This window comes from Budorcas taxicolor, chromosome 21, assembly GCF_023091745.1.
Source record: "Budorcas taxicolor isolate Tak-1 chromosome 21, Takin1.1, whole genome shotgun sequence".
Classification (NCBI taxonomy): domain Eukaryota; kingdom Metazoa; phylum Chordata; class Mammalia; order Artiodactyla; family Bovidae; genus Budorcas; species Budorcas taxicolor.
The window spans coordinates 68,358,516-68,386,435 of record NC_068930.1 but is presented as its reverse complement, the minus strand read 5'-3'; the positions used below and the strand labels follow the sequence as shown (position 1 = coordinate 68,386,435).

At 51.7% G+C, this 27,920-nt stretch overlaps 1 protein-coding gene across 1 annotated transcript; it reads right to left on the bottom strand.

The window, feature by feature from the left end:
* Nucleotides 1–361: 361 nt before the first annotated feature.
* On the bottom strand, nt 362–27,920 carry LOC128066926 (cholesterol 24-hydroxylase). Its single transcript, XM_052660052.1, has 15 exons — nt 27,754–27,920; nt 20,794–20,874; nt 19,971–20,052; nt 17,256–17,329; nt 16,718–16,804; nt 12,460–12,598; nt 11,689–11,799; nt 9,555–9,705; nt 9,378–9,440; nt 7,990–8,062; nt 4,492–4,576; nt 3,726–3,836; nt 1,460–1,548; nt 727–793; nt 362–532 (listed from the first exon to the last, which is right to left on the bottom strand). Exons 1-15 carry the CDS (start codon nt 27,918–27,920, stop codon nt 362–364), a joined length of 1,551 nt encoding a protein of 516 aa, XP_052516012.1.

The following is a 27,920-nucleotide window of genomic DNA, read 5'->3' as shown; positions in this document are numbered from 1 at the left end:
GCCCAGCCGGGGGATGGCAGGAGGGCTTCCTGGAAGAGGTGACACCTGAACAGGGCTTTAGGGAGTGAGCAAGAGTTAGGGTGTCTGGCAGAGGGAGTGGTCTGTGCAAAGAGGCGGGGTGGGAGGGGGGTGGACGGGTAGGGAGAGAGAAACAGCACATCTGGGTGGCAGCTGGGGGTTAGGCAGGGGCCGGTGGGAGGATGGCAGGGTTAGCGGGGAGGGGGAGCTCGGAGGGAGTGAAACAGGCAGTGGAGGGCCGAGGGCCCGCTGGGAGCCAGCGTGGAGGGTGCTCCTGGGGATGGGGGTGGGGGAGCAGGGTGCCCAGGGCCCTGGCCGAGGAATGTGGTCCCACCCGGGCCCCTCAGCAGGGCGGGGGCGGGGGCGCCGGCTGCCAGCCCCGGGGCTGCAGCGTGCACAGCACAGGGTCCAGCGGCTTGAGTGTGGCCTGCTCCTGCAGCCCGAATCGCTGCCCGGGCACCAGCCGGAACTCCAGCCTCTGCAGCAGCTTGGCCATGACCACCTTCACCTCCATCTGTGCGCGCAGGGGGCGGGGAGGGTGAGTCAGCGGCGTGGATGAGGGACTGAGGTGCCATGGCTGCCTGGGCCCCCAGCCCCCAGCCCCCAGCCCTGGGGACCCTGGAGCAGCAGGGGGCTCTGAAGTGCTTCCCAGACCAGACGCCACCCCGTGGTCACCTCTGGGCCAAAACTCTGCGGCTGGCCTCCTACCTGAGCAAACTGCTGCCCGATGCAGGAGCGGGGTCCCAGGGAGAAGGGGAAGTAGGTGAACTTGGGCCTGCGAATGGGAGGGAGGCGTCAGGAGGCGACATTCGTGACGAGGCCACCCCTGTGATGATGGCTTTGGGCTGGGGCTGCTTTTGACCAAGCTAAAGACATCACCAGCTGACTCTGCTGAGCTCTGGGTCAGCGTTTTCTCATTTCATCCTCCACTGAGCCTTCCAGAAGGAGCTGTGATTGGTCCCGTTTCACAGATGGAGGAGCTGAGGCTAAGAGAGGCAAAGCCACTCCCCCAAGATCCTACTTGGTCCACTTAGGCGGTCACATGTCCTGCTCCAGGCAGTCTGGGTCTGGACTCAGACCCCATCAGAGCTGTTGTACTTAAAAGCAGTCACTCTAGAGGGAGCTGTTGGTATTCCCATTTCTCAGATAGGATCATCCGGGCTAGGGAAGGCTCAGCCACTTGCCCAAGTCACAGGGCTTTCCAGTATAAAGGACTGGTTACAAGCACACGCTTTAAAACCAGTCTGAGTCCTTGCTGGCTGTGCCTCCTTGGGCAAGTTACCTAACCTCTCTGAGCTGTGATTTCTTCCCTCTAAATGGGGGCAGAGTGGGGCTCCCAGCTCCCTTGCAGTCATCAGTGGTCACGGCAGCTCAGACCAGAGCCGCTGGGGCCGTCCTCCCGCCAGGCCCCCACTAGCTGGCAGCTTGAAGACAGACTTACTTGGGTGCTTTGGGGCCAAAGCGATCCGGGTTGAAAGTCAGAGGGTCCTCAAAGTATGTGTCCATCCGCCCCATGACGTAGGTGCTGAACTGCCGGGCAGAGGGTCCGCTTGTCTCTGGGTCCAAGGGTAGGTCCCCTCGCACCTCCCCCACCTGCTGCAGTCACCCAGTGGGGATACTCGGAGCAGAGTACCCCTCCTCGATTCCCTACCACCTCGCCCACCTCCCCACCCGCCCATCTGGACCAGGGATTCCACTGGCCCCTGAAAAGTGTCTAAGAGGAAGAAAGAGGGCAGCCCAATGTGTCACCCACCAGCTGGGCACGCTACATCATCCCATGCTTGGCTTTACCCTGTGTGGGGAGCCACAATTATCCCTATTTTACAGATGAGGAAACTGAGGCTCAGAGGTTCATGACATGCCTGAAGTCACCTGGCAAGTAAGTGGCCAAAACGAGATGCAAGCTCAGGTCTACGGCAAGGCCGTCCTGAGAGCTGTTATTATTCCAATTTGTCTTCAGCATAAGACTCGCTTCAGTGGAGTGGGGCAGGGATGCCACTGACCCCCCCAGTAGTCTTTCACCTGAATACCTGGTGCCTCTTGACTGGGGCTGATGCTCTGTGCCCCGGCTCTGGGCCCTGGGTGCTGGCCTCTGCGCCAAGTGTCTCTCCAAATCTTCACTGCTCCTCCTCTGTGTGGGGTCCAGGGCTGCCAGGGCTGGGGTGGGAGCGTAAGACGGGGAGGGGTCTAGGGGCACCAAAAGGTGCCTACTACATGCCAGGGGGTTTTGCCAGGCAGAGGATGTACATTATCCTGTTGACTCAGGTACCAGCACCCCCATCTTACCAGGATGGTACTGAGGCCCGGAAGTTCAGGTCTTGCCTGAGATGACTCAGCCAGCAGGGAGCAGGACTGGGGTTGGAGCCCAGGTCTGCCCACTCAGGGTCACGGGGTTCAAGTTGGACACGGGGGTTGAGAGTCAGCCCCGGGTCCTCGCCCTTTCAGATGCAAGGGCATTCTAAAAAGACGGTCATTGCAGTAGCTGGTAGTTTTTTAAAAAGCGCAGATAAACAGGATAAAGAAGCATGCATGGCTGAAGGTTTGGTGTGTGCAGGGGAGACTGTGGCCGGGCCCTGGGGCAGGGGGAGCTGCTCAGTAGCTGGGACACATCATTCTTCTTTGTGAAAATAAAACTGGGTCCTATTTGGGCTGAATCATGTGCCCCTAAAATTCATATGCTGAAGTTAACTTCAGAATGTGACTGTATTTAGAGATAAACTCTTTAAAGAGGTAATTAAGTGAAAATGAGGTCACTGGGGCCCTTAATCCAATATGGTGCTTCCCAGGTAAAGAACCCGCCTGCCAATGCAGGAGACGTAAGAGAGCCGGGTTCGATCCCTGGGTCAGGAAGCTCCCCTGGAGAAGGAAATGGCAACCCACTCCAGTATTCTGGCCTGGAGAACCCCATGGACAGAGGGGTCTGGCGGGCTATGGTCCATGGGGTCACAAAGGGTCAGAGACGACTGAAACAACTCAGCACAGCACAGAGCAATCCAGAATGACTGATGCCATGCTACAGGGCAGTGAAAACGGACGGCCTACAGCCACACGTGGAAATCTACACAATCTTAACAGACATTGTGCTGAGTCAGAAAGCAAGTCCTAGAGCATATTATTGTGTGGATACACACACACACACACACACACAAAGGTGAGCGGGTGGCAAGCAAAGAATTCAGGAGAGTGACAGCTTCTGGGGGGAACCAGGAGAGCCGTGTATCACAGCTCGTTACATTCTAGTTTTTTGCAGGGAGGGGTAGTGAGTTTATGGAGGTCATTGTGCATGAATGGAGCCTGAATGGATGAATGAGGAAACAGCCAGAGAAACAAAATTAAAGGTGACCAGGGGGAGAAAAGCCAGCCTTAGTGGGAGGAGGAGCTGTGGACAGAAAAGGAACTGGGGCAAATTTGGGCCAGCTCAAAAACTGGGCACATCCCTGTATCTGCCCCTTGCTAGCTGTGTGACCTCAGGAAAGTCACCTAACTTCTCTGAGCCTCAGCGGCCTCAGCTGTAAATGAGGCCTCTCCGTTGTAAAAGCACCCACTGTAATCTCACACTGGACAGTGTGGCGGGGAGAGAAAGCACGTCACAGGGTTACGGTTAGACTCAAGTGAGAAGGCACAGGGTGGCCAGGGTGGAGCCCCTGACCTCAGAGGACAGCCCCGAGCCGGCCACGCGGGGGTGGGCAGGCAGGGCCCCCACGCACCAGGAGCGGCGTGTTGCCGGGGACTCGGACCCCATCAATCAAGGTCTCCTCCTCCAGCAGACGGAAGGTGCCCCACGCAGGCGGGTACAGCCTCAGCGACTCTTTAAGGACCTGCAGACACCGCATGGGCAGATAATGAGAGACAGATGTCAGGAAAACCCCCATGGAAAGTGCCAGAAGCATGTCCCAGACCCTTCTCTGCTCCCATTCATGGCGCTGCATGTGTGCCCACAGCCAGACTGGGTCCCCAGCCCCTGTAAGGTTAGCCTCATCTCCATGTCCAACCCCTCATGGGACAGAAGGGGAAACTGAGGCCCGGGGAGGGGGTTGATCAAAGCCACCGCACCAGGAGCCAGGCCTCCCCTGAACCGGGGCCCCCACCATTCCGAGGACCCAGGGCAGCTGAAGGAAGGCCTCCCCTGTGCTGTGTCAGGGACTGGATGGGACTCTGCTGGCCGAGACTGGCCCCCTGGTGGAAAGTCTAAGGCCTTTGGAACCCAGGCTCCTTGGGAAACCCAAACATAGCGCCTTTGACTAATGGGCTGATTTCCATGTTGGGGTCACCTGGGGAGCATCAGCCTCACCCCCAGTGGCTCAATACCCTTGGTCTGGAGCAGCCTGGACACAGGGAGGGTCTTTAATCTCCCAGGGGATTCTCCGGTGCCAGGACACGGGAGAATCCCTGTCCCACAGGGTCCAGGGAGGCAGCAGGCCTGGGCAGCCAATCACCCACCTCTGCCCAGGAGCTTCTTTCCCACCCCCACACCTGAGACAGGTATTGCAGTCTCCCCAGGTCCTCGCAGTCAAGGTGCCTCTTGGACCCAATGACCTCGTCCACCTCGGCCTGCAGCCTGTCGGTCAGACAAAGACAAGTTTGTCTCCAAGGGGAGAGTGTTAAGAGGGGGCATGGCAGGAAGCGTGACGAGAGAGGCCTGGGGCCCCCTTCCGCTGCACACACTGCCCCCCGGACCCTGTTCTTGGAGGAACCGCCATGTCCAAACCCAGATGCCCAAGCCATTGGGAACTACGTTTCTGGCCCTCAAAACATCCACCCATCACTGTGTGCTGCTTGGAATCGGCTGCAGGAGGGAAACCACCTCAGAACAGGGTCTTTGCACAAAGATGCCTATTGCATAAATGGAGATTAAATTCCATCTTTGTTTGGGAGACTTAATATTATATTGATGCCAATTCTCTCAGGATTATAAATTCTTTATAGTGAGAATTATTCTCAGAACCCCATTCTCTCAAATATATAAATTTGATACCATCCTTATAAAATGCAAGCTGAATTTTCTTTACACCTTGAAAAAAAAAAAAAAAAGGCACAAAGAGGCCTGTTTTAGCTAGGCTCAAAGCAGCTGGAAAGGGCAGAATGAACGATACAGGCACCAGCCTTAGGATTCACACCGTAGAGCCTGTTATACAGAGGGAAGTAGGTCAGAAGGAGAAAAACAACTATCATATATTAGCGCATACGCATGGAATCCAGAACGATGGTACTGATGAACCTATTTGCAGGGCAGTAATAGCGATGCAGACACAGAGAACTGACTTGTGCACACAGCGGGGGAAGGAGAGGGCGGGACTAATAGAGAGAGTAGCATTGAAACACACACGTTATCGTATGTAAAATGTACAGCCAGTGGGAATTTGCTGTACGATGCAGGGAGCTCAAAGCAATCATCCTCCAATTAAAAATAAATAAAATTTAAACAATAATATATAGCAGTGAAAATGGACCTGGACCACTTCCTACCCATGCCGGAGGCAGAAAATAACAAGGGTTGTGAGGATGTGGAGAAACCAGAACCCTTGTGCACTGCTGATGAGAATGCAAAATCGCGCAGCTGCTATGGAAAATGGTATGGAGGCTGCTCAAAAAACTAAACACAGAATTACCATGCGATGGTAACCCCACCTCTTTTGGTGCTTAACACCCAAAACAACTGAAAGTCGGGTCTCAAATAGATATTTGCACACTGACGTCTGTAGCAACACAATTCACAATAGCCCAAAACTGGAAGCAACCCAAGTGTCCACTGATGGATGAATGGAGAGACAAGAGGTGGTCCATCCATACAATGGAGTATGGTTCAGACTTCAAAGGGAAGGGCATCCTGCCGCATGCTGCCACGTGGCTGAACCTCAGGGACGCTACGCTGAGCGAAAGAAACCAAGCGAAAAGGACAAATGCTGTAGGATTCCACTTGTGGGAGGTACCTGGAGGAGTCAGATTTACAGAGACAGGAAATAGAATGGTGGTGGCCAGGGGCTGGAGGGAGGGAGGCAGGGAGTGGGGAGTTAGTCCTTAATGGGGACGGTTTCTGTTTGGGATGCTGGAATGTTCTGGGGATGGACGGTGGGGATGGCTGCCTGACTGTGGATGTACTTAATGCCACTGGACTACACACTTGAAAATAGTTTAGATGGTAAACTTTATTATAGATGTGATATAATATATATGATACACACACACACACAATATTTAAAAAAGAATGAGGGGGCGGGGGTTTGGGGGAGAATGGATACATGTATATGTATGACGGAGCACCTTCACTGTTCACCTGAAACTCCCACATTGTTAATCAGCTATACCCCAATACAAAATAAAAAAGTTTAAGAAAAAAGGAATGAATGGACTTGGGAAGAGGTTGCAGAAATGTGGAGCAATGTCGTGATAATACACACGGTGAAATTCAGGAATTAACCACTAACTGTCGCTGGGCGGATGCGGGCACCACGAGTAGATTTATTGTTGTTGATTTTTTTGCCCATGCCACGCAGCATGTGGGATCTTAGTTCCCCAACCAGGGATCGACCCCACACCCCCTGCATTGGAGTGTGGAGTCTTCACCACTGGACTGCTAGGGAAGTCCTTGGATTTACTGTAATAATTAATTAAACTTTTCTGTTTATTCCAAATTTTTAATAAATACTATTATGTATTTTCATTTTATTTATTTTTATAATTATATTTTTATTATGTATTATTAAACACCAATAAGCTACAGTTGACCCTTGCACAACACAGGAGTTGGAGCACTGACCCTCCGCATAGTCAAAAATCTGAGTGTAAGTTTGGACAATTGGTCCTCCGTGTCCGTGGTTCCACATCTCTGGACTCAACCCATTGGGGACCGTGCGGTGTTGGGGCCAGTACTTAGTGGAAGAAATCCATGTGTAAGGGGGCCCCACAGTTCAAACCCTGTTTTTTGAACTGGGATTCAAACAGGGATTTTTCATGCTAAAATACTGGAGTGGGTTGCCATTTCCTTTTCCAGGGGCTCTTCCCGACCCAGGGGTGGAACCCATGTTTCTTGCATCTCCTCCATTGGCAGGTGGATTCTTTACCACTAGCGCCACCTGGGAAGCCCTATGTGTTATTTTATACTCCCAGGCAATCGTTCAGTCTGCCCTTTCTGCTGGGCATGACAACCGTTGCCCTAATGGGCCCTTCCCCACGTCCCCAGAGCTCCCAGCCCCCAGCCTGTCCTTGGCGTTTGGCTCAGCCTGTCTGGGCCCCAGTCCCTGAGGGACCCTGTTTGTATTTAAGGAAACCAACAGCCCCCGCTCAAATGCCACCTCCCCAGGGAGGCCCGCCTTTGTCTCGCCAGCGGAAGACAAGCACTCCCTCAGCACTTGGCTTGGAATGCGGTTCAGTCCTCAGTGCCAGCCCCTGGCCAGGCCTTGCACACATCTCAGGAGGGAAACAGCCAAGGCCCTGCCCTCTTGGAGCTTCCGGTTTCACAACTGAAATAGACTCAAAGCAGACGGTCCCGGGGAGAAGGTGCATGTGTGAGCTGGGGGCAGGCTAGCTGGGGAAACGGAGTGGCTGCTTTTGGGGTCAGAAAGGTTTTAGGAGGGGGAAGGGAATGGGGAAGGTAGGCAGGGGGAGGGGGAGAAGGGAGGAAGGAGAAAGGGAGGGGGAAGAAGGGGGAGGGGAGGAGAGATGGGGAGGGGAGGAGAGATGGGGAGGGGAGGAGAGATGGGGAGGGGAGGAGAGATGGGGAGGGGAGGAGAGATGGGGAGGGGAGGGGAGGGGGGGGAAGGAGGGGAGGGAGGTTCTCCAGCAGAAAAGCAGGAAGAGGAGCTTCTAGAGGTAGGGACAGCAAGTGCAAAGACGCTGGGGTGAAGGGGCTCACTGAACAGGGCCGGGGGCTCAGCCGTGGGAGGTAGGAGCAGGCAGCCCTCTGGGAATCAGAGGTCAGACAGCCCCCTTCACCAACCTCAAGGGGACCCCCCCCACCTCCCCTCTCCATACCTCGCCAAGATCTCGGGCTGGCGCGACAGCTCCATCACCGTGAACGCCAAGTGATTGGCAGAAGTCTCGTGACCTGTGGGGAAGGAGGAGAGTGGCAGCCCCACGTGGCCTACAGGGCTGCGGCTGGCCCAGCCCACCGGGCCTCTGAGAGCCCGAGCCCCTAGAGGCAGTTCAAGGCCTCACTGCGCCCCCTTGGCTGAGCCAGACCTCCAGATACAGAGACAGCTGTCCACCTCCACACCTGGTGCCACCCAGGGCAGCCAGAGGACCAGCCTTTGCCCCCATGCATGCAGGTATCACACCCTGGAAGACCTTTCCTCCAACCCTCCTTGGGCCTCACCTGGCCTGGAGGGATATTTGTCCCCATTTTGCAGAAGAGCAAGCTGCGGCTGACAGGGATATGTCTCTCTTGGGTCACACAGCAGGAGGGGCAGAGCTGGGACTCAAGGAAAGCAAGGCTTTTGGGGCCAAGGCTCAAGACCTGCCTAAGCTGTGGGCACCAGCTTCTGAGGTCTGGAGAGGGTACATCTCCTGTCTGAAGGGTGAGGAGGAGTTTTCCAGGTGAAGAACAATGCTCAAGAAGTATCTGATGAATAAATCAATCAATGTGCTTAACGCGTCTTCCGGTGTTAATCTACCGAAGGCCTCGCCACAAATTCTGAGTAAGGCAGAGCCTTGCATTCACGTGGCCAAGCTCTCCTGAGCCCCCAAAGGGAGCTTCATGAAACTTCACAATTGCCAGCTCCTTGGTGGCTCAGATGGTAAAGCATCCGCTTACAATGCGGGAGACCTGGGTTCGATCCCTGGGTCGGGAAGATCCTCTGAAGAAGGAAATGGCAACCCACTCCAGTACCCTTGCCTGGAAAACCCCATGGACGGAAGAGTGTGGTAGACTACAGTTCATGCGGTCGCAGAGTTGGACACGACTGAGCGACTTTCACTTCAGTTAACCAGGTGGGTTAAGGAGTTAACCAGGTGGCTGATGCAAGCAGCCACCATTGGGAAAGCCCCTGATGCTGGGAAAGATTGAGGGCAGGAGAAGAAGGGGGCGACAGAAGATGAGATGTTTGGATGGCATCACCGATTCAATGGACACCAACTTGGGCAAACTCCAGGAGATGGTGAGGGATGCCTGGTGGGCCACAGTCTATGGCTTCACAAAGAGCTGGACACAACTTATCGACTGAACAACAATCAGGTGGGGCGCCACCAAGAGAGCCTCCTGGGCCTCCCCGAGCCGCGAGAGAGGGAGTCTGCTCCCCTCACCCCAGCCCCCCCAGAGTGGGACTCTGCTCAGCCTGTCTAAGACCAGCTCTGAGTCAGGTAGCCCATGGTCCCCAGCATTCCTGCAAAGCTCGGAACCCTCGGTGGCCGCTGAAGCTACAGACCAGCGATGAAGAAGGTGACAAAGTTGTCCAGCAGGATCTCGTCGTCCTGGGCCCCCTCTTCAGCTGAAAGACAAGGCGCGTCTCAGGGCCCCGGGAGCCTGGTACCCTGTCTCCTGTGATGGGACACCCTGGCAGGGGAGGGGCACCCCCGCCGCGCCCCACTCCCAGGCCCGGCACCTTTGAGGATCTGCGTGAGGATGTCGGCTGGCACGTCCTCCCCCCTCTGCAGGGCCTCGCGGCGCCGCTGGACCCACTCCTTGCCGACCTGGCGCAGGAAGCGGACGCTCTCCCGGGTCTCGCGAAGCTGCTTCCACTTCCCCGGCATAAACTGCAGGAGAGTTCCCGCTCAGTGAGCGCCCCCACCCACTCCCTTGCACCCCTAGCTCCAAAACGACTTCATAAATCCACAGCAGGCTAGGAAGTCAGAAGAACCTGGGAACATTCTAGAAAAGATCAAGTAGCCAGGATAGTTCATCAAGACGGTGGGCTAGGCCCAAGCACTGGCTTCCCCTTCCTGCTCTGAATCCCTAGAAATGTTGGGAAAGATGCCTTAAAATATCCACTGACCACTGGGGACACAGACACAGAAAACAGACTTATGGACAGATGGGGAGCTGGGGGTGGGGCGGTGGTGCTGGGGGTGGGGCGGGGGGAGGAAGTAGACGGTGGGATGTATGGAGAGAGTAACCTGGAAGCATACATTGTCATATGTAAAATAGATAGCCAACAGGAATTTGCTGTATGACCCAGGGAACAAAAAGCAGGGATCTGAAACAATCTCCCGGGTGCGAAGGGGAGGGAGGTGGGAGGGAGTTTCAAAAGGGAGGAGACATGTGTATACCTATGGCTGATTCATGTTGATGTTTGGCAGAAACCTACATAATACTGTAAAGCAATTGTCCTTTAATTAAAAATAAATTATTTTTTAAAAAATCCACGGAGCACTGGAAAATAGGAAAGGATTCCTGGGGGAAACTTCCCTGGTGATCCAGTGATTAAGACTCCATGCTTCTTCCAGTGCAGGGGGTGTGGGCGCAATTTTTGGTCAGGAAACTGTTAACAAGGTCCCATATGTCGTGGGTGGTATAGCCAAAAATAAATTATATATTTTTTAAGGATTCCTGAAGGATGGATACAGTTAGGATTACACTGAAGGTGGAAAGTGGACAGAAGCCAGAGGGAAGTGGAGTGGAATTAACTGCTGAACAGATGCAGTGGCATCAGGGGATTCTAAGCACAGAGTCTGAAGTCCCAGGGAACAGGAGGGCATCTGTCTGGGAATCAGCTCAAGTGCTGTAGCTGAGTGCAACCCTATGGGGTCTTCCCAGAGCAGAACCCAACCCCTCCTGCCCCCTGCCATCCTCCACCTGCCTCTTGTCTATAGGAAAACTGTAGCCTCCCAAGTCTTCCCCAAGTTCCAAAGGGTACATTTAATCAGAGAAGTGAGAAAATGCAGAAAGAAAGGAAACAGCCAAGGAAGACAAAATAAAAATAGCCATTAAATAAAGTCAGGCTCATTTAGTTCCTCCTCAGGGGCTATAGATAATATTCGGAGCCATATCTTTTGAGTTGTTTTGCAGATACTTCCTCCGGTGGAGGAGGTTAGCAGTATGCTGCCCATAAGCACGTAGACCCCAGACCAGACAGAACCAGAAGTTTGATAATGTTGCTTCCTGATTACCTCACCACCAGCCAGTCAGAATATCTACGAAAAGATCTCACACCCCACAACTCCTCTCCCTTACTCTGTCTTTTGAAATCTTTCCTTGAAAGCCTTAGGGGAGTTCAGGCTTTTTAGGCACTAGCACTCCTTGCTTGGTGCCCTGCAATAAACACTGGACTTTCCTTTACCACAACCCAGTATCAGTAAGATGGGCTTTACTGTGTGCAGGCAAGCAGACTCAAATTTGGTTCAGCAATAGTACCACCTTTCCCCCTTCCTCTTCCTTCATGCCTGGAACAAGGAGGTGATAGCTGGAGCTGCAGCAGCCATCTTATTACAATGAGGAGGTATGCTAAAGACACTGGAGCAGAAAGACAGAAAAATCCAGGAACATCTGACATTGTGGAGTCATCATTGCCATCGTGGGTTACCTGCTTCAGGATCATTTCACATACGAGAAAGATTTACTCCTAATTTTCTGAAACCATTTTGATTTTCTGCCTCTACTTTAGGCGATGTATGCAAATCCTGACTGATTCGGAAGTCACTTCAGACATATCAGAACTCAAAACCCATTCTGGAAAAAAAAAAATCACTGGAGGAATTGCTCCAGCAAATGAGGACGAGACAAGCCATGATGCCTGGTACCTTCGCCAGAGTGTTCCGGGATGCGCTGATGCCCTCCAGGATCAGTTTCACTTTCTGAGACAGAGGCTTCTGGGCACCCAGCAGCATGCTGGTCTCTATCCCAAAAGCTGCCTAGGGGAGACAAAAGGGTGAGGTCACACGCGGGGGATGGGAGGGCTGAAGACCCAGGGCAAGCACTGCGTGCATTGTGCCATCCACTCCTTACAACAACCTGTGACAGTCCTGACCCTGTGGTATGTGATAGGATTAAGTGGCACATAGTAGCCACTCAGGGAACCTAGGCTTCTTTCCTTGACAAGATGTGCTTCCCCTGGAATGCAGCCTTCCTTGGATGTTCATTCTAAATCCAAACTCCCAGTGAATTTTTGAATGGTGATAACGCCTCACTCACTATGCCTGCACTCTGTGTTTTACCTGGGTTTGAAGTTATCTGGGCCCCTGCTGAGATGGCGGTGGGGGTGGGTGGGCTCAGGCTGACAGTCAGGCAAACTTGAGATCCAGTCCTGGTCCTGCCACTGACCAGCCAAGAGCCAGTCCCTGCATTTCTTCATGTCCATGTCTAGAGAATGAGTTAGTAGCTCCAATCTCACTACAGGTTGTTCCGAATGTTCAAGGAAATAAAGGAGATGCCCCTCCCAGCGCAGAGAAGGGGTGGCTGATACATGGAGGAGCAGGAGGGAGGGGAGGGAAGCAAGGAAGGGAAAAAGGAGGGAAGAAGAGCCCATTGCTGGTGTGGCCTGCCCCACCCCCACCCCACCATCCTCCCATCACCTTGGCCAGGATGTCCATGGTGGCACAGGTCAGCATGTCTTGCATGGACACTGGGGTCTGACCATCCGCTTGGGCTTCCAGGATCTCCACCAGCTGTTCTGCTTTCTCATTGAACGTTCCCATCAAGCCAACCAAGGAGCTGGGGAAACAGCATAGGCATCAGCAGCCACTGGGACCAGCCCAGACCTGCGGGCATCTTTTGTCCCCTCTCTGGACAGACACTGCAGAGTGGTGATGGGGGCCTCCCCCAGCCTTTCTGATCTCCCCACAAGACCCAGCTCACAGGTTGGGGTTGCAATAATCAAACTAAGCCTTTGGGTTCCCAATCCCCTTCCACTCAAGATGGCTTGTGTCCCTTTATGCTTCTTTTAATGATTCCACATGTACCCTTTCTGCCACTGGGCCCTTCAACTCTGACTCCAGGGAGATGTGGCAGTGTAGAAACTCCAGAGGACAGTGTGGGGGGATGTGGGGGGGAGGGAATAAAGGCCTCTAGGGCCTCTAAGAGTCCAGGAGGTTTCCCCTCTGACCTCTCTGCTCATACTGCCCAATGTCCTTACCTGCCCAGGCCACCATCTTCAGCCTTTAATCATCTCATTTCACTCTCTGTCCTTGAGCAATCAGGGTGCCCAACAGAAATGAGTCTTCAGACCCAGAACTCTCAACCCACAGTGCCCCTGCCCCAGGATAGCTACCTGACTTGTCTGCCTGGCAAACAGCTTAGAAAGAGGTATGGAAAGATATACTCCAAATTCACAAAAGCAGTATCCCTGAGGGATTGGAAAGAGGGAAGATTGCTCCTTTGTACATTACATATTTCAGAATTTTTACAAAGAGAAAGTGCTGCTTTTGAATTTTTTTTTTTTTTTGCTTTTGAAATTAAAAGTAATTTTAAATGTTAGCAATCTGGGTAGAGGGCATAAGAATGTTTTCTCTCCTATTGTTATTATTGAAACTTATCTAGAAATTCGAAATTATTTCCAAATAAGAGGTGTTTAAAACCAATAAAAAGAGAAAATTGTGGAAGAGAGAGAGAGAAAAAAAAAAGAGTGACTTTTTTAGTTAGGAAAGACTATTAGTTCTTCATTACAATCAGCCAGCTCTTCTCTGGTTTCCAGCTCTAGCACAGGTCCTGGCATCCTTGTGGTCACTACTGCCCCCATCCCATGACAGCTGCATAGCGTATTCTCTGTGGTCCAGGACTTTACTGAAAGCACCACTCTGATCTCATCCTTGCCCACCTAAAATGCTCTCAAGCACCCTGTTTCTCTCAGGAGGGAGGGGAAACCCTCACCTGGGCCCAGGAGGCTGTCTGCTCTTACTCATCCCCACCTGCGGTATTGCTTTCCTGTTACAATGGCCTTTCATCTCCTCCGAAGCACGGCGCTCTTTCCTGTCTCAGGGCCTTTGCGCATGCTGTCCCCTCTGCCTGAGCTCTCTCCCCTTCCACCCTCAACCCCTACACTGCACTAGCACCTTAACATCTGCCTGCTCTCCAGATGGACACCCAAATGCCACATCCTCAGGAAAATGTCTCCTAAGCCTGGGTGTTGGTGGTGGTGGTTTAGTCATTCAGTTGTGTCCAACTCTTTGTGACCCCATGGGCTGCAGCCCACCAGGCTCCTCTGTCCATAGGATTTCCCAGGCAAGAATACTGGAGTGGGTTGCCATTCCCTTTTCCAGGGAACCTTCTCAACCCAAGGACCGGATCAAGATCTTCTGCATCGCAGACAGTCTCCTGCACTGCAGTGGATTCTTTACTGACTCAGCCACCAGGGAAGCGCTCAATCTATGCCCCTCAAAGTACTCTTGATTTTTTTTCTCACACTTCTGTGGTTTGCAAGTACATATTAATTTGCAAGATTCCTTGTAGTTGTCTTTTTCTTAAAAAAAAAAAAGTCACATTCTAATTGACTATTTGGGTCCCCTGGGATGGTTGTCACACCAGTACTGAATCCCTTACAGCTACTGCACGTACAAAATATCAGACTAGAATGTTAGCCGTACAGTAAAGCCCCAACCCCTTGTTTATGATGGAATGACTGGGACTAAGGCCTTTCAGCAAAATTAATACCTGAAAAAGCAGAAACTGGCAGTTTACTCTCACAGTTTTATTAAAGTGACTTAGCAGCAGCAGCAGCAGTGATGATTTTCTGTGTGCAATGGCTGGAGGTGAAACTCACCAGGGGTTCCTGCTTTTTTACCCCCGGTAGTGAATTCAGATTCACCAACGGTCACTGACACTTTCATAAACACAGGAATCATCCAACTTTTCTTTCATACAACTTTGTGAATTTTGTGTTTCCAATAAAATGTAACTTCGACAACTACCTTATTGTGAAAATGAAAAATAAAAATAGTGGTGATGGTTGACTACAATATGAATATACTTAATACCACTGAAACTGTACACCTAAAAATGGACAAGATCGTACATGTGATGTTATGCGTATCTTACCACAATTTAAAAAATTTAAATAAAAATATCTGTAAAAGCATTTAATAAAATGTAAAGTGCAGTTCAAGCATGAGGTTCAGTGTGCTAGAGAGAGTCCACCAAGACAATGATGCCATGAGCACTGTGAGCAGTCATGTGATTAGAATCCATGTCCTCCAATGACCTCAAAGCTTCCTGAGGGCGGGACTATGTCACCTCGGCTGGCCTTCATTACCCTGGCGCTCAGCACAAGCATCTATTCAATAAATGCCGCCTCCTAGTCTATTCTTTTTATCATTCCTGGCAACATTCCAGTAAAACCAACATCATTCCAGGCATTCATTCACTTTATGGACGTTCCTGGAGGGCTTGTGCAGAGCCGGGTGCCAGGCTGGATGTAGGGGTCCAGGGACACTGTGCATCTTCTGCCTTTAAGGACCTGACATCTAGGGAGGGAGGCAGACTGAAAGGGAAGCATTGCAGCGGATGTGATAGGAGACATGGCCTCAGTCTTTGGAGGTCAGGAAACACTTCCCCAAAGCAGTGACATCTTAGCTGGGTATCAAAGGAGGCACAGGAATTCCCTGGGGTGACACAGAGGGCAGGGGGGTGGCAGCAAGAAAGGCAGAGACGCCAGAGAGAACCCAGCAGTTCCAGAAAGCTGGAGGAGAGAGGGTCCAAAGGTTGGGGGGGTCTCAGGAGCAGATTGAGGGGAGTGAGGTCTGACTTTCATCTTGCAGATCATAGGGAGCCACTGAAGGCTTCAGGACAGGAGAGAGGTATGCTTAGATCTGAGTCAGCAGGATCTCCCCAGGGTGGCGAGGTAGATGCATCGGAGGAGGGAGACAGGAGGCACGGAGGCCGGGGAGGAGGCTGGGATGAAACTCTAAGAGAAAAGGTTAACGTGGTGGTCGCACAGATTATATACTAAACAGAAGCTCTTAAGCAAGGGAGGAGTTAACATCTCCAGGAGAGGGACAAACCTATACAAGCTTCCCAATACGACACCCTGAGGAGGACGCAACATCACTCCTGGGCCATTCCTGCCAAAAAGGCACAAACCGAGGGTTATGGAGCAAGAAACAGCAGACAAACAAAGTTGCAGGAAATTCTACAAAATTGGCCAGTAATCTTAAGGTCAAGAAATTCACAGAAAGACTAAGAACTGTTCTAGAACAAAGGAGGCTAAAGAGATACGGTAACTAAATATAACACATGAACCTGGACTAGATCCTAGACAAGGAAAAAATAGCTGTCATTACACAAATGACAAAATTTGAATATGGATTGTGCAGTATTCAATACTCTGTAACAGCCTATATGGGAAAATAATCTAAAACAGAGTCAGTACGTGTATATGTATAACCGATCCACTTTGCTGTATACCTGAAACTAATACAATGTCAATCAAATATATTCCAATAAAAAATTTTAAAAACAGAAAATAAAAGTTAAAAAAAAGTTACCCTCAAATGAAAACAATAAATGAAGAAGTCCAAATGAGGAGAGATGAGATCTGAACTAGGGGAGCGGCTGGTGGGCAGGGACCCCCACACCTCCAGGCACTGAGGTCATTCAGATCCCGATGCTCACAAACTACATGGGGGCCTCTCTACTCCCGCCCCCTACCCCCGGGCCTGCCTGTCTCTTTCTCTCTCTCTCTGATCAGTGATGCAGTGTCCTTCTTCTCTCCCTTCAGCCCAAGCGAGACCCCTTCAAATGCAGGTGCGCCTTTTCCAAGCCCACCCAGGCTGGGAGCCCAGCACCACCTCTGAGCAACCAGCTGTGACACCGCTGGGGCCCATCTGCAGCTTCACTCACCTCCGGCTGAAGGCCAGGTCCATGACCCTCCGCTGTTTGTGCCAGCGCTCATAGTCACATTCAGACACCAAGCCTTGGCCAAACAGCCTGCAAGAGAGACAGACGCTTGATGTGAGAAACGGGGTGAAGAAATGAGAACTGACTGCCTGACAGGGTCAGCTCACCTTTCATTCAGGATAATGAGAATGTACTGGAACCAGACAGTGGTGACAATTATGCATGTGGAGAATGTACCAAATCCAGTGTGGTTAAGAAAGTAGGTTTTATGTGATGTGAATTTACCATAACAAATACATAAGAAACGGGGTGACTGTGTGTCCCAACCTCAGTGACCCCCCTAGTCCCACCTGGAGGGGAAAGGAGGACTGGGAAGCTGCTGAAGACAAGAGCGGTGCCCACCACAGATGGCCCCTGTTGTGTACCTGGCAGCTGGGGCACTGGGACTGATGCTACGTCCAACATTCGGGCCCCTGTGGACCCTCCACTAGCAGCCGGAGGCCCTCCCAGACTGCCCGCCGGGACCCCCCTCGAATCCTACCTCTCGCCAAACACAGTCTGGATCGCGTGGTACATCTTGGAGTCCTTGTTGTACTTGGTTGACATCAGGAACTTCTAAATATCCCCGAAAAAGCAACATGAGTTTGTGCCCCCATGAGAGGCTGCAGAGGACTCAGCAGTTTTCTGGGCTCTTGTGAAACACACCTCCAAAAAGTCACCCTGAGCTGAGTGCCAGCGACAGTGGGAACACCCGTACGTGTGATCTCACCTACTTCCTCTAGAAGTCCTGTCTTTCCGGGATGAGGAAAACGGGGCATAGAGGGGTGAAGGGATTTTTTTCCTGTGGTCACACATCTGGGGAATGATGTCGGGGAGGGGGCTTCCTCACTCCAACACCCACGCTCAGGAGCCCACACCACGCCACCTTGTACAGTGGCTAAAACAAGAAAAGGCATGGGCTGCTCTGAAACCAGAATAGGAAAGGGGGAAAACCTGGTGGGAGGGCTTCTAGGACACAGAAGAGGCACTCAGCAAAGATTCAGTGTTGTTAGTGCCAACCTAATCATGGAAGTCAAGGAAGGCTTCCTGGAAGAAGGGTCCACTTCCTCACCAAGAGCAGGATGGTAGCAACAGTAATGTTAGCAGACAGCTTTTGAGGCAGCACCGCCCAGGGTTTGACAGCTCAGGCTGTGGACTCTGCTGGCTTAAATTTGAATCTGGGCTCAAAGATTTTTCCTTTACCGCTTGCTAACTCTATGACCCTAGGTGAGTTACTCACCTCCTCTGCCCCTGTTTCCTTATTTTGCAAGATGGGAATCAGGAGAGTGCCTGCCTGCTATGAGAGTGAGTTAGCTCCACATGAAGAGCGTGGAGAATGGCGCCTGGACACAGCAGGTGCTTTGCAAACTCCAGAACACAACGGCATCCTGCTGTTCATTTAAGGTCCCATCATCCCTAAGACGTGGGTGGCATTTCTATCCTCTTCTTACATCTAGATGAAAAACTGGCCCAAGGTCGCAGACATGAGAAATGGTGGACACAGGATTTGAATTCAGGCAATTTGATGAAGTCCAGCACTCTTTAAAGGAACAAAACTAACATGATTTGGAAACAAAACCTCTTGCTGGTCTATTCAAGAAGGTAAAACTGAAATTGCTATTCTCGGGAACAAAAGACAACAACACCACAGAGCTAGCATACATGATAAAGATAATAAATAAACATGGCAGACAACTTTATACCAGTAATTTCAACAATTTAGAAGAACTAGGCAAATTCCTTGAATGACGCAAAACTCAAGAAAATATAAAAAATCCAAATGGTCATATATCAATCTTAAAAATTGATTGTATAATTTAAAGAAAACAGAAAACACTTCCCTTAAACAAAATGACAGGCCTAGATGGCTTCACTGGTAAGTTCTAGCAAACATTCAAGGAAGAAATAACACTACACCTATATAAACTCTTTCAAAAAACAGGAGTGCAAACATTTCCCAACTCACTTTATGAGGCCTATCAACCTGATTCCAAAGTCAGGGATCAAGAATAAATATAGAAACAAAAGTTCTTAACAAAAGATGTGTAAATTGTGTCCATGTAACCAGGAACAAATTGTATCATGCCCAGGAATGCAAGGTTGGTTTAACACTTGAATGCTAGTCAATGTAATTCATCATATTAATATATATCTTTCAATTTCTTTTCTCACTGAACATCATGAAGGTCTCATGTATGGCTTTCGGTAGCATGCTTTAAAAAGTCTTAAACTGTGTCTAAATTTGCAATGAGGTTTTTAAAAAATAATAATAATAAAATGACTTTTAACGTTCTGTTAGAGACATCACGGTCATTCCACTTGTCTCGTGATCTAGACACAGAGTTGTATTTTATCCCTCTTAATCACCACAGCCACCCTTGAAGCAGAGCACCGCACCCACAAGTCAGCTTGGTACCCGCTAGGAGAATAAGAGCACCATTATTTTACTGAGCACTTGCTGTGCACCAAGCATGGGCTGGGCAGCTCACGTGCATTATTTCATTCTTATAACCATCTGTGAGGGCAGCAGCATCCCTATTTGACAAACAAGGAAACGATGGCCCAGAATGACAATGTAAATTGTCCGAGGTTCCACAGCCATTTGGCAGCAAAGCCCAGTTCTGCCAACTTCAAAGTAGACTGTCTGATGCCCATTCTCAGTACCAGTGTGGAAGACGTGATCCTGCACATACTACAGGCCAGCTTATGCTGTCTGCCTTTGTTTCCTCGCTTCCAAGATGAGGACCGGAAAGAGTCCCTACCAATTAAATGGGTTCATAATTGGAAAGTACACAGAAGTGCATGCTGAAGCAAAATCTGACCCTTTATTTATCCCTTCATTTGTTAAATAAATGGATCAACATTTCCTTCTCATCAGAGCCTTAAAAGAGAGGGGTTATAGCCCCAGCTCTCAGAGGAAGTAACTGCTAAGAGAGGTGGACTAACTGGATGTACGTGTCCAGTTCCCAACCCAGAAGAGTCGAACAGTAACTCACCGTCCACATCAAACAGCCCTGCTTTTAGAAGCACCCCCTCCCACCGCTACCAGCAAAAGGTGGGTGGTTAGAGAGGAAGATGCTGTTCCCTTTGGGATCCTTGGGGACCAGCCCAGATCCGTGTGACTCTGCAGTGTCTCTCCCACAGTCCCTGGGGGAGTGTTTCATGCCCCCAACCAGGGAAGGGGCGGGCTCTCCTTCAAATCCACGCCGTTCCCTACCTTGACCGACTCGGGGCTCGTGACGATGACCGAGGTTTTGTGGAAGACATTGACCCGCACGACGGGCCCGTACTTCTTAGCCCTGGAAACCAAAGTGATGCGAAGGAGGCTGTCAACTACCAGAGATGTGCACATCATCAGATCAACCCGGGCTCAGCTGGAGAAACAGGGCATCCCACCCCAGGGGTGGGGGGCACTCAACAGGGGTCTGGAGCCTAGGTTCTGCCTTGGTGTCAACTCTGCTGAATTGCATCCCTCTCTGGCCTCAGTTTCCACATCCATGAAAACAGGGTTTCTACTCTTCTCCTTTGCCCCAGAAGGTTGTGCTGGGAATCAAGCAATATCATGGCTTTGAGAAATGTAAAATCCCACCCCAAACACCAATGACTGTTACATAGTCACACACACACCCAATTTACAGATGAAGAAACTGAGGCTCAGAGAGCTTCCGATGGTTGGTCTAAAGCCATGCAAAGTTGGCTAAAGGCAGAACTTGCCTTCTTCTTCGTTTCCTTTCTTTTTTTTTTTTTTTTTTGGCCATACCACATAGCATATGGGATTTTAGTTCCCCAACTAGGGACTGAACCCATGCCCCTTCGTTGGAAGCACAGACTCTTAAACACTGGACCACCGGGACTTCCCGGAGCTTGCCTTCTGAACCCGCCTTGTATGAACCTGCCTGTCTGCCTAGAAGAGGAACTACTGGGGGTGAGAATGGCCTGGGCCAGGGAGGGGAGTGTGTGCTGGACTGGGGGTGGGGGGAAGCTGGCCCATGAGCAGTGCGGGCTGGGGTAGGAGCAACAAATACCAAGTTAGGACCCACCAATCCAAAAACACATCTTGGAGCACGCGGCCACAAACCTCATCCTTTTTCCAAAAGTAGGGGAGGTGTCCTAGAAGGAAACTAGAAGAAATGGGAAACATTAAGGTCTCTGGAAGTCACCATCAAAGAGTGCTCCCTTTCCCACAGGACCTTGTGGAGTCGGTATTATCAGGCCCACTTCACAGATGGGAGGACTGAGGCATGGAGAGGTACAGCCCTGGCTCAGGGTCACCAGGCAGGACGCGAATCCCAGGCTGATTGGCTCCAGACGTTTTATTAGAAAGATGTAGAAGAATAAAACCATCTCCCTGGTGCAGAAGTTGGGGGTTGGCATGAGGAATAATATTTTGGCCACCTGATGCAAACAGCCAATTCATTGGATAAGACTCTGATGCTGGGAAAGACTGAAGGTAAAAGGAGAAGAGGGCGATGGGGATGAGATGGTTGGATAGCATCACTGACTCGATGCACATGAATCTGAGCAAACTCTGGGAGATAATGAAGGACAGAGAAGCCTGGCGTGCTGTAGTCCATGGGGTCGCAAAGAGTCAGACACGACTGAACAACTGAACCACAGGGGGAATAACCTGAGACATTCACTGAACATTTATTAAATGCCGGCCACTATGCTGAGCCTGACTCCATCTGAACTCACACCTTCTGGAAGCAGGTCTATTACTAACCCAGTTAACAGGCAGGGCAACTGAGCCTCGGAAAAGGAAGTCACCTGGCCCCAAGCGCGTGGCTGGTACCCGGGTGCCCTGCAGCCCTTCTCACCAGGGCATATTTTGGGCATGCTAACTCAGCAGTGTGATAACCAGATTGTAAACAAGCCTATTTGGTGTTGCTTTAGGCACATTTCAAGGTACTGGTGAGTTCCTGTCTCCTGTTTAACTTTATTCCTGCCAAGCTCACTTACTGTAGCTTCCAGAATGGGTGACAATAAAACCGCATTTGGGGTTTCCTGGGTCATGGAACTCACATTCTCCTGGTGGGCGAGACAGAATCAATAAACAAACAAGTAAGTAAACAGGAAGTCAGATGGGAGAAAAATCAGAGTTGGGGGAAATAAAGAGAGCTGGGGATGGATGTAGCAGGGTTATTTTAAACAGGCAACATCACTTTAAGAAGGTGACAAGTGAGGTACAAGGAGTGAGGAACTCATCCACACAGGTACCTAGGGGAAGAGCATGTCAGGCAAATGGAATAGTAGGTGCAAAGGCCCTGAGGTAGGAGCATGCTTGCTGAGTTCAAGGAACAGTGAGGAGGTGGTGTGGCTGGAGCAGAATGCTTGAGGGAAAGTGGTACAGGATGGGATTGCCAAGGATGGGGTTCAGATCATGTGCGGCCCTGCAGACTGTTATCCAAACTTTTGCTTTGACCTTGTTGAAGTGGAGGCCACAGGAGGGTTTTGAGCAGAACCAGAGACAGGATCTGGCTTGGGTTTTAAATGAACCGACCTCACTGCTACAAGGCGGAGAGTAAACAGGGCAGGCAGAGGTGGAGGCAGGGGCAGCAGCGAGGGGCTGTAAGTGGAGGTGAGATGTCAGACGCTGAATGCATGGAGGTGGGTGGAGCCAAGGGGACAGGCTGATGGACTGGACGTGGGGCATGAGAGAGGGGTCAGGGATGACCCTGGGCTTTTGGCCTGGGCCACTGGGAGGCTGGCTGGAGCTGCCATTCACCAAGGTGAGGAGGCCTGGGAGGGGGAGCTGCTGGCGGCAGCAAACGCTGCATGCCCGCCCCCGCCCTTGTCCTTGCAGGTGGGGGCTTCCGAAGGCCAGCACCCAAGACCCTGCTCTGTGCTCTCTTGGCTCTGCCTGCGGGAGGGGCAGGCTGGAAATCCCAGCCCAACAGCCCCTAGACCAGCCCTCCATCAGTGATCCCCTCTCCCTCCACCTCTAGGCAGGGGCCACCAGGTCCCAGAGTTCCCCAGGGAGGTTGCATCTCAGTTGCCCCCAGAGGTAACTTGCTTTATTAGGCTTCTGACCTTCTCTCTCCAACCCCACCAGGATCACCTTCCCCAGACTGCTTACACGTCAATTCTCGTCTCAGGATGGGCATCTGGCAACCAGCCTGAGACAAGTGGATGAAACCGGGAGCCAGCCTTGGAGCTGCTAGGTGTGTGCTGCCCATCTCACGTGGAAAGGATGCAAGCAGGCAGTCCCCTGAGACTGCAGTTGAGCGAAGAGCTCCTGGCTAGAGATATCAGTGTGAGCCCTCAGCAAAGTGGGGCTTACAGACAGGTAGACCACAAGCGGTGGGTGCAGAGAAGAGGCCCCAAGAGTGAGCCGCTGTTGGGGGCACAGGTAGGAAGGGGACAACCAGCCAGGGAGACTGGGCAGGAGTTGCCAGGTGGGGAGGCCAGAGACAGACAGGGGAAGCCTGTGAGGACAAGCTTCAAGAGGTAGGCAGGGACTGGCCCTGTCCCTGGCTGCAGAGGGGCCAGGCAAGATGGGCACCAAGCACTAAGCCAGCTGCCCGGCTCCGTGGAGGTCACTGGGGCCTTGACCGAAACCCACTGGGTGGAGGGGGGGGTGGTCAGAGCCCAAGGGGTGGGGGATTCTAGAGAGAAGGGAAGAGGTGAAGGGGCGGGGGGGCGGCCAAAACAGGCAGGCTTTGGAAGGGGTGTTACCGCGGGGGTGCAAAGCCAGGATGGGGGGCGGCAGCTGGAGGGATTGAGGGGGAGGAGGTTTGTTTTACAGCCTATTGTATAAAAATAGGAACGATGCAGAAGAGGAGGAGGAGCGATGGGGGCGGGGTGGGCAATGCAGCTGCTGAGCGGTGGAGGAGGAGGGCGTCCTCGGCCAGGAGCATCGAGGTCCCAGCAAAGCGGTACAGGGAAGGGGGCCGCTGTGACAGCAGAACCCTGGAAGGAAGTTGGGTCAGGCTGCTCATTTGCTCAGGGAAGTAAGAGGGGAGAATAAAGGCTAAGCGTGTGCTGGCTGGTGGAGAAAGATGCGGGACTGTAGGACTTCATTCCAGGGGCTGGGCGGAAGAGAGTTCAGTGGGCCGCCGAAGGTGAGTGGCTTTGAACTTACGCCACGCCACCTGCAGCAAGATGGACTGTGGGCATCACACATGACTGGCTTCATTTCCAGAATAATCCAGCATCCCTGGACACTCCCCAAAGTTGCATGTTTGGGGAGAATGCTTTCAGCTTTGAGTCCCCTGAGTGAGAACTGAGTCTAGACCCTCCTCCCCTCCCCATACCTGTCTGAGAGTCTTTATCCTAAGCAGCAGAGTCCAAAGCCACCTGGGCAGGAAGATGAGCGACACTTCAAGAAGGTAAAAGGCATGGAGTGGCGCGGGGTCCCCACGGCCAGGCAAGAAAGGCATCTAAGGCCCGTTCCTCCTTGTTCCTACAGGGGGCGCTGGGGAGGCGAGGACGGAGCGCTGAGACCAGGCGTTAGAAACAAGCCGGTGAGGATGAAGGAAAGAGGCGCCGGGAGACTCCTGGCACCGGGAGGGGAAGACAGAAGCCCACCTGGTGTGCCTCTGGTAGCAGACGGCATATGGCAGAGCAGCCCAGACAGGGAGGGAGGGGCGGGCAAAAATGCCCCTCCCCTGCCTGGTGCTCAGCAAGCCTAGTTTCTGATAATCCCGTGATGGGCACCGTGGGAATCTGAGGTTCCCAGTGGGCAGAGAAAGTGTGGGATAGTTACTGGAGCAGAAGTCATCTGGAGGGCCCACTGTGAGGCCACCCAGAGGGGTGCAGGGAGCCACGAAATGGTTCAGGGGTGGGCCACCCACTGGAAGTGAGGGTGAGGGGCCATGAATTTGCCTCCTGCCAGAGGGATGGGGGTGGGGGGGAGTGCTCAGCTGGGCACCCCAAGCCCACTGGATGCACACCCCCCAACAGAGCCAGCCATGCATCTCCACCATTGCTGGGAACCCTCCAGCAACTGTCAGACCGCCACTACACCTGGCACCTTGGCAAGTAGGAGAGGGCAGAGAGAACCAATGCTGCCCAGGATTTAAAAAAAAATTTTTTTTATTACAAAATAAAAACTGACAGAGATGTTATGGGGAGGGAGGTGGGAGGGGGGTTCATGTTTGGGAACACATGTAAGAATTAAAGATTTTAAAATTAAAAAAATAAAAAACTTTATACAAAAAAAATAAAAATAAAAATAAAAACTGAGAGAGAGAGAGACTTTTCATTGTGAAGTTTACAGTCATCCCACATTGGGGTAGGGGGTTGGTAGGAGGGTGTGGGGCTGCTAAGGGAGTTCAGAGTAGTGACAATACAGAAGCTGCAGTGTCTGCCTGGGATCTGAACATGAGGTTTGTGTTTTCAGATGTCACATGGATTCTTGCAGCAGGATGTTGTTTGTAATGAGTACACAGAAGTGGGACAATCAGGGAGGGCATCATGGAGAAGGGGGCAACCTGGTGACTCCTGCAGAATAAAGATGAGGAGTGGAGCTAGGAGAACACAGCAGCTGCCTCTTGCAGGGAAGAGGGTTCCCTGCCTTCAGGCTGGCAGAGCCCCAAAGCACGAGGGGTGAATGCCACTACTGGAAACTCAATACACACATAGATTGCTTGTCAACTGTGATGTTGCCAGTCATGGATGGCCTAGGGACCCAAACTTTGAATGCCAAAGCATCAGATTTGTAGTAAAAAGAGGTTCCAGAACTTTCCTTCAGTGCAGTTTTGTATTTGACCAGCAACCAATTTTTAATCCACAGCCTTTTGCACATGCACTGTTCAGTTGACCTCATTAGACTAAATACCCCAATCCACATTATATTCACATTATATAAAGACCCCAACTCCTCCACCCACTCACCCGCATCCCTGTAGGTCACATGTCAATTCTGCAGTGTAAGATCTCAGGGAGAATCCAGGCATAAAAGGGAAAGAAACACACATACATGCTACTACATGGATGACCCTGGAAAACATTCTGCTAAGCTAAAGAAGCCAGACACAAAGGTCACACACTGTATGAGTCCATTTATATGAAATGTCCAAAACAGGCACATCTATGGAGACAGAAGGCAAATTAGTGGTTGTCAGGGAGTTCTTGGGGGATGAGGAGTGACAGCTAACGGGTATGGGGATTCTTTCTGTGATGATGAAAATGTCTGGAGCTAGCAGTGGTGGTTGCATAACTCTGTCACTATACTAAGAAGCACTGAATTGTACACTTTAAAGGGGTACATGTCACACATACCTAATTTTATTTTTTTAATGCAATTTCAAAAAATTGATGGGGGGAGAGTAGCAGAAAGGGGCTTGATTTAAGTTCTGTCTTCTCAAGACACAGAGACTGACCCAGGCCTGCAGTGTTCGAAGCACTTGGGTTTACAAAAAGGTCAAGTCAGGAGGAGGCCTATCTGGATGAGTGCAAAATTCACAGTTCCAAGCTGTTGATGACTGATATGAAAACTTGAAAGGGTGACAGTGCACCTAACCGAACTGGCAAGAGACTTTTACCATCCATCTTGAATCAGAGTTTATCCAGGGTCTACTGTGCATGGACCAGTGCTGCTGAGCTAGGTGTCAGGGACACAGCAGTGAACAAGCCAGATACAGGCCCATGGGAGAGACAGACATTGAACTGGAGGTTGTACCATTTGGGTGACTTTATAAAATGATCATAATGTATTTGGGTGTGGGAGCAGGTAGGGCCTCCCCAAAAAGTTGGCATTTAAGCCAAGCCTAGAAGGCTGGGGAAGAATCATCTAGAAGGAGGGGAAAACACAGCTGTGAAGTAAGGGAAAATGCTGGGAGAGGGCACCTGGGAGGACAAAGAGGCACCAGGGAGAACAGTTGCCTCCCTACGTCCCCAGTCACAGAGATCTTTCCTGAACCCACCAAACAGGGACTCAGGCTTCTCATGGCAGGGCATCCGGCTTGCACTGGAGGTGGGTGCCTTCCAGAATGTTGGTGTCCTGAGGTTTTACAAAGGGTGTTCTAATACCATGGTTTATTCATTCAGTCAACAAATATTTATTGAGCATCCGCAAAGTGCCAGGCGATGGGGATACACATGTGGACACACAAGATCCCTGCCCTCCCAGGGCTCACATTCTAAAGGGGGGAGACAGACAGTCAACAGGTGAACAGTCAACAGGTGAAAAGGAGGTAAGTTCGGGGGTGAGGGCCCCATTGAGGAGTTTGGAGCTAGGAAGTGGGCTTGGGGAACAGGAGGACCCTGGAGGAGGAATGCAGCTGGGGTGGGTGGGTGCAGAAAGACTGGGGACAGCAGTGAGCAAGCAAGGGGAGAGAAGAGTGGAGAGCAGGTTCTGAGAGCTCAGCAGGGGCCTTGCTGGCTACAGAATGGACTTGATTTAGATTTGGATTTAGTTCTAAAGTGATGGGAAGCTTCTGGAGCAAAGAAACAACACGTTTGATTTAAGCTTCAGAAAGGTAAGCTTCTGGGGGGGAGGGGGGAGGGAACGTGAATGGGGGTGAGAGCGAAGGATGAAATGGAAGTGCTAAGGAGAAGACAAAAAGGAGATACCAGGACAGAAATAGGGGAGAAAAAATAAGAGGGGGTAATGTGACCAAAGTACAGTGTACCCCAATCCAGGTTGAGTGACCTCATCCAAGTCCCAAAGTTAAGAGTGCCCACTTTAAGAGCCAGGCTGACCCGGGTTTAAATCTAGGCTTACCAACTGTGTGACCTTGGGCAGGTGACTTTGCCTCTGCGCGCCTCAGTCTCCTCATCTGAACGATGGGGTAACAATAGAGCCTACCTAACAGGGTTGTCGCTACCATCACGTTGTCGGGGCCCAGCAGAGCGCGGTGGGCGCCGAGCAGCTGCTGCGGCTGTGAGTAATTTGTTACTAAGAATAGTTAGCGCCCCTCGCCTGGCCGCCGTTTCCAAGTGGCCGCGCGCGCAGTGGCAAGGCTGGACCCCCAGCCCGGATGCCAGCTTGGACGCGGTTCCCCGATCCCCCCATTCCAGCGCCCCATCCAGGCCCCCACCCCCACCCCCCCGCTCACCTGGGCCGCGGCGGCCCGGGGATGTGCTCGTAGCGGCTGCGAGCGCGGTGCACGAAGGTGCAGCAGAGGCCGAAGACGACCAGGACGGCGCTGCCAAGCAGCATCAGCAGCCCGGGGCTCATGGCTCCCGGGCCGGCTTGGCCAGGGTCGGGGTCGGGGCCGGGCAT

Excerpts from the sequence above, each read along its gene's own strand:
- LOC128066926 (XM_052660052.1), bottom strand. The coding sequence starts at position 27,920 with ATGCCCGGCCCCGACCCCGACCCTGGCCAAGCCGGCCCGGGAGCCATG. Across the intron at positions 17,330-19,970 it reads CGAGCCCCGAGTCGGTCAAG|AAGTTCCTGATGTCAACCAA; the intron begins GTAGGGAACGGC and ends GGGGATATTTAG. Across the intron at positions 16,805-17,255 it reads CAGACTGTGTTTGGCGAGAG|GCTGTTTGGCCAAGGCTTGG; the intron begins GTAGGATTCGAG and ends TCTCTCTTGCAG.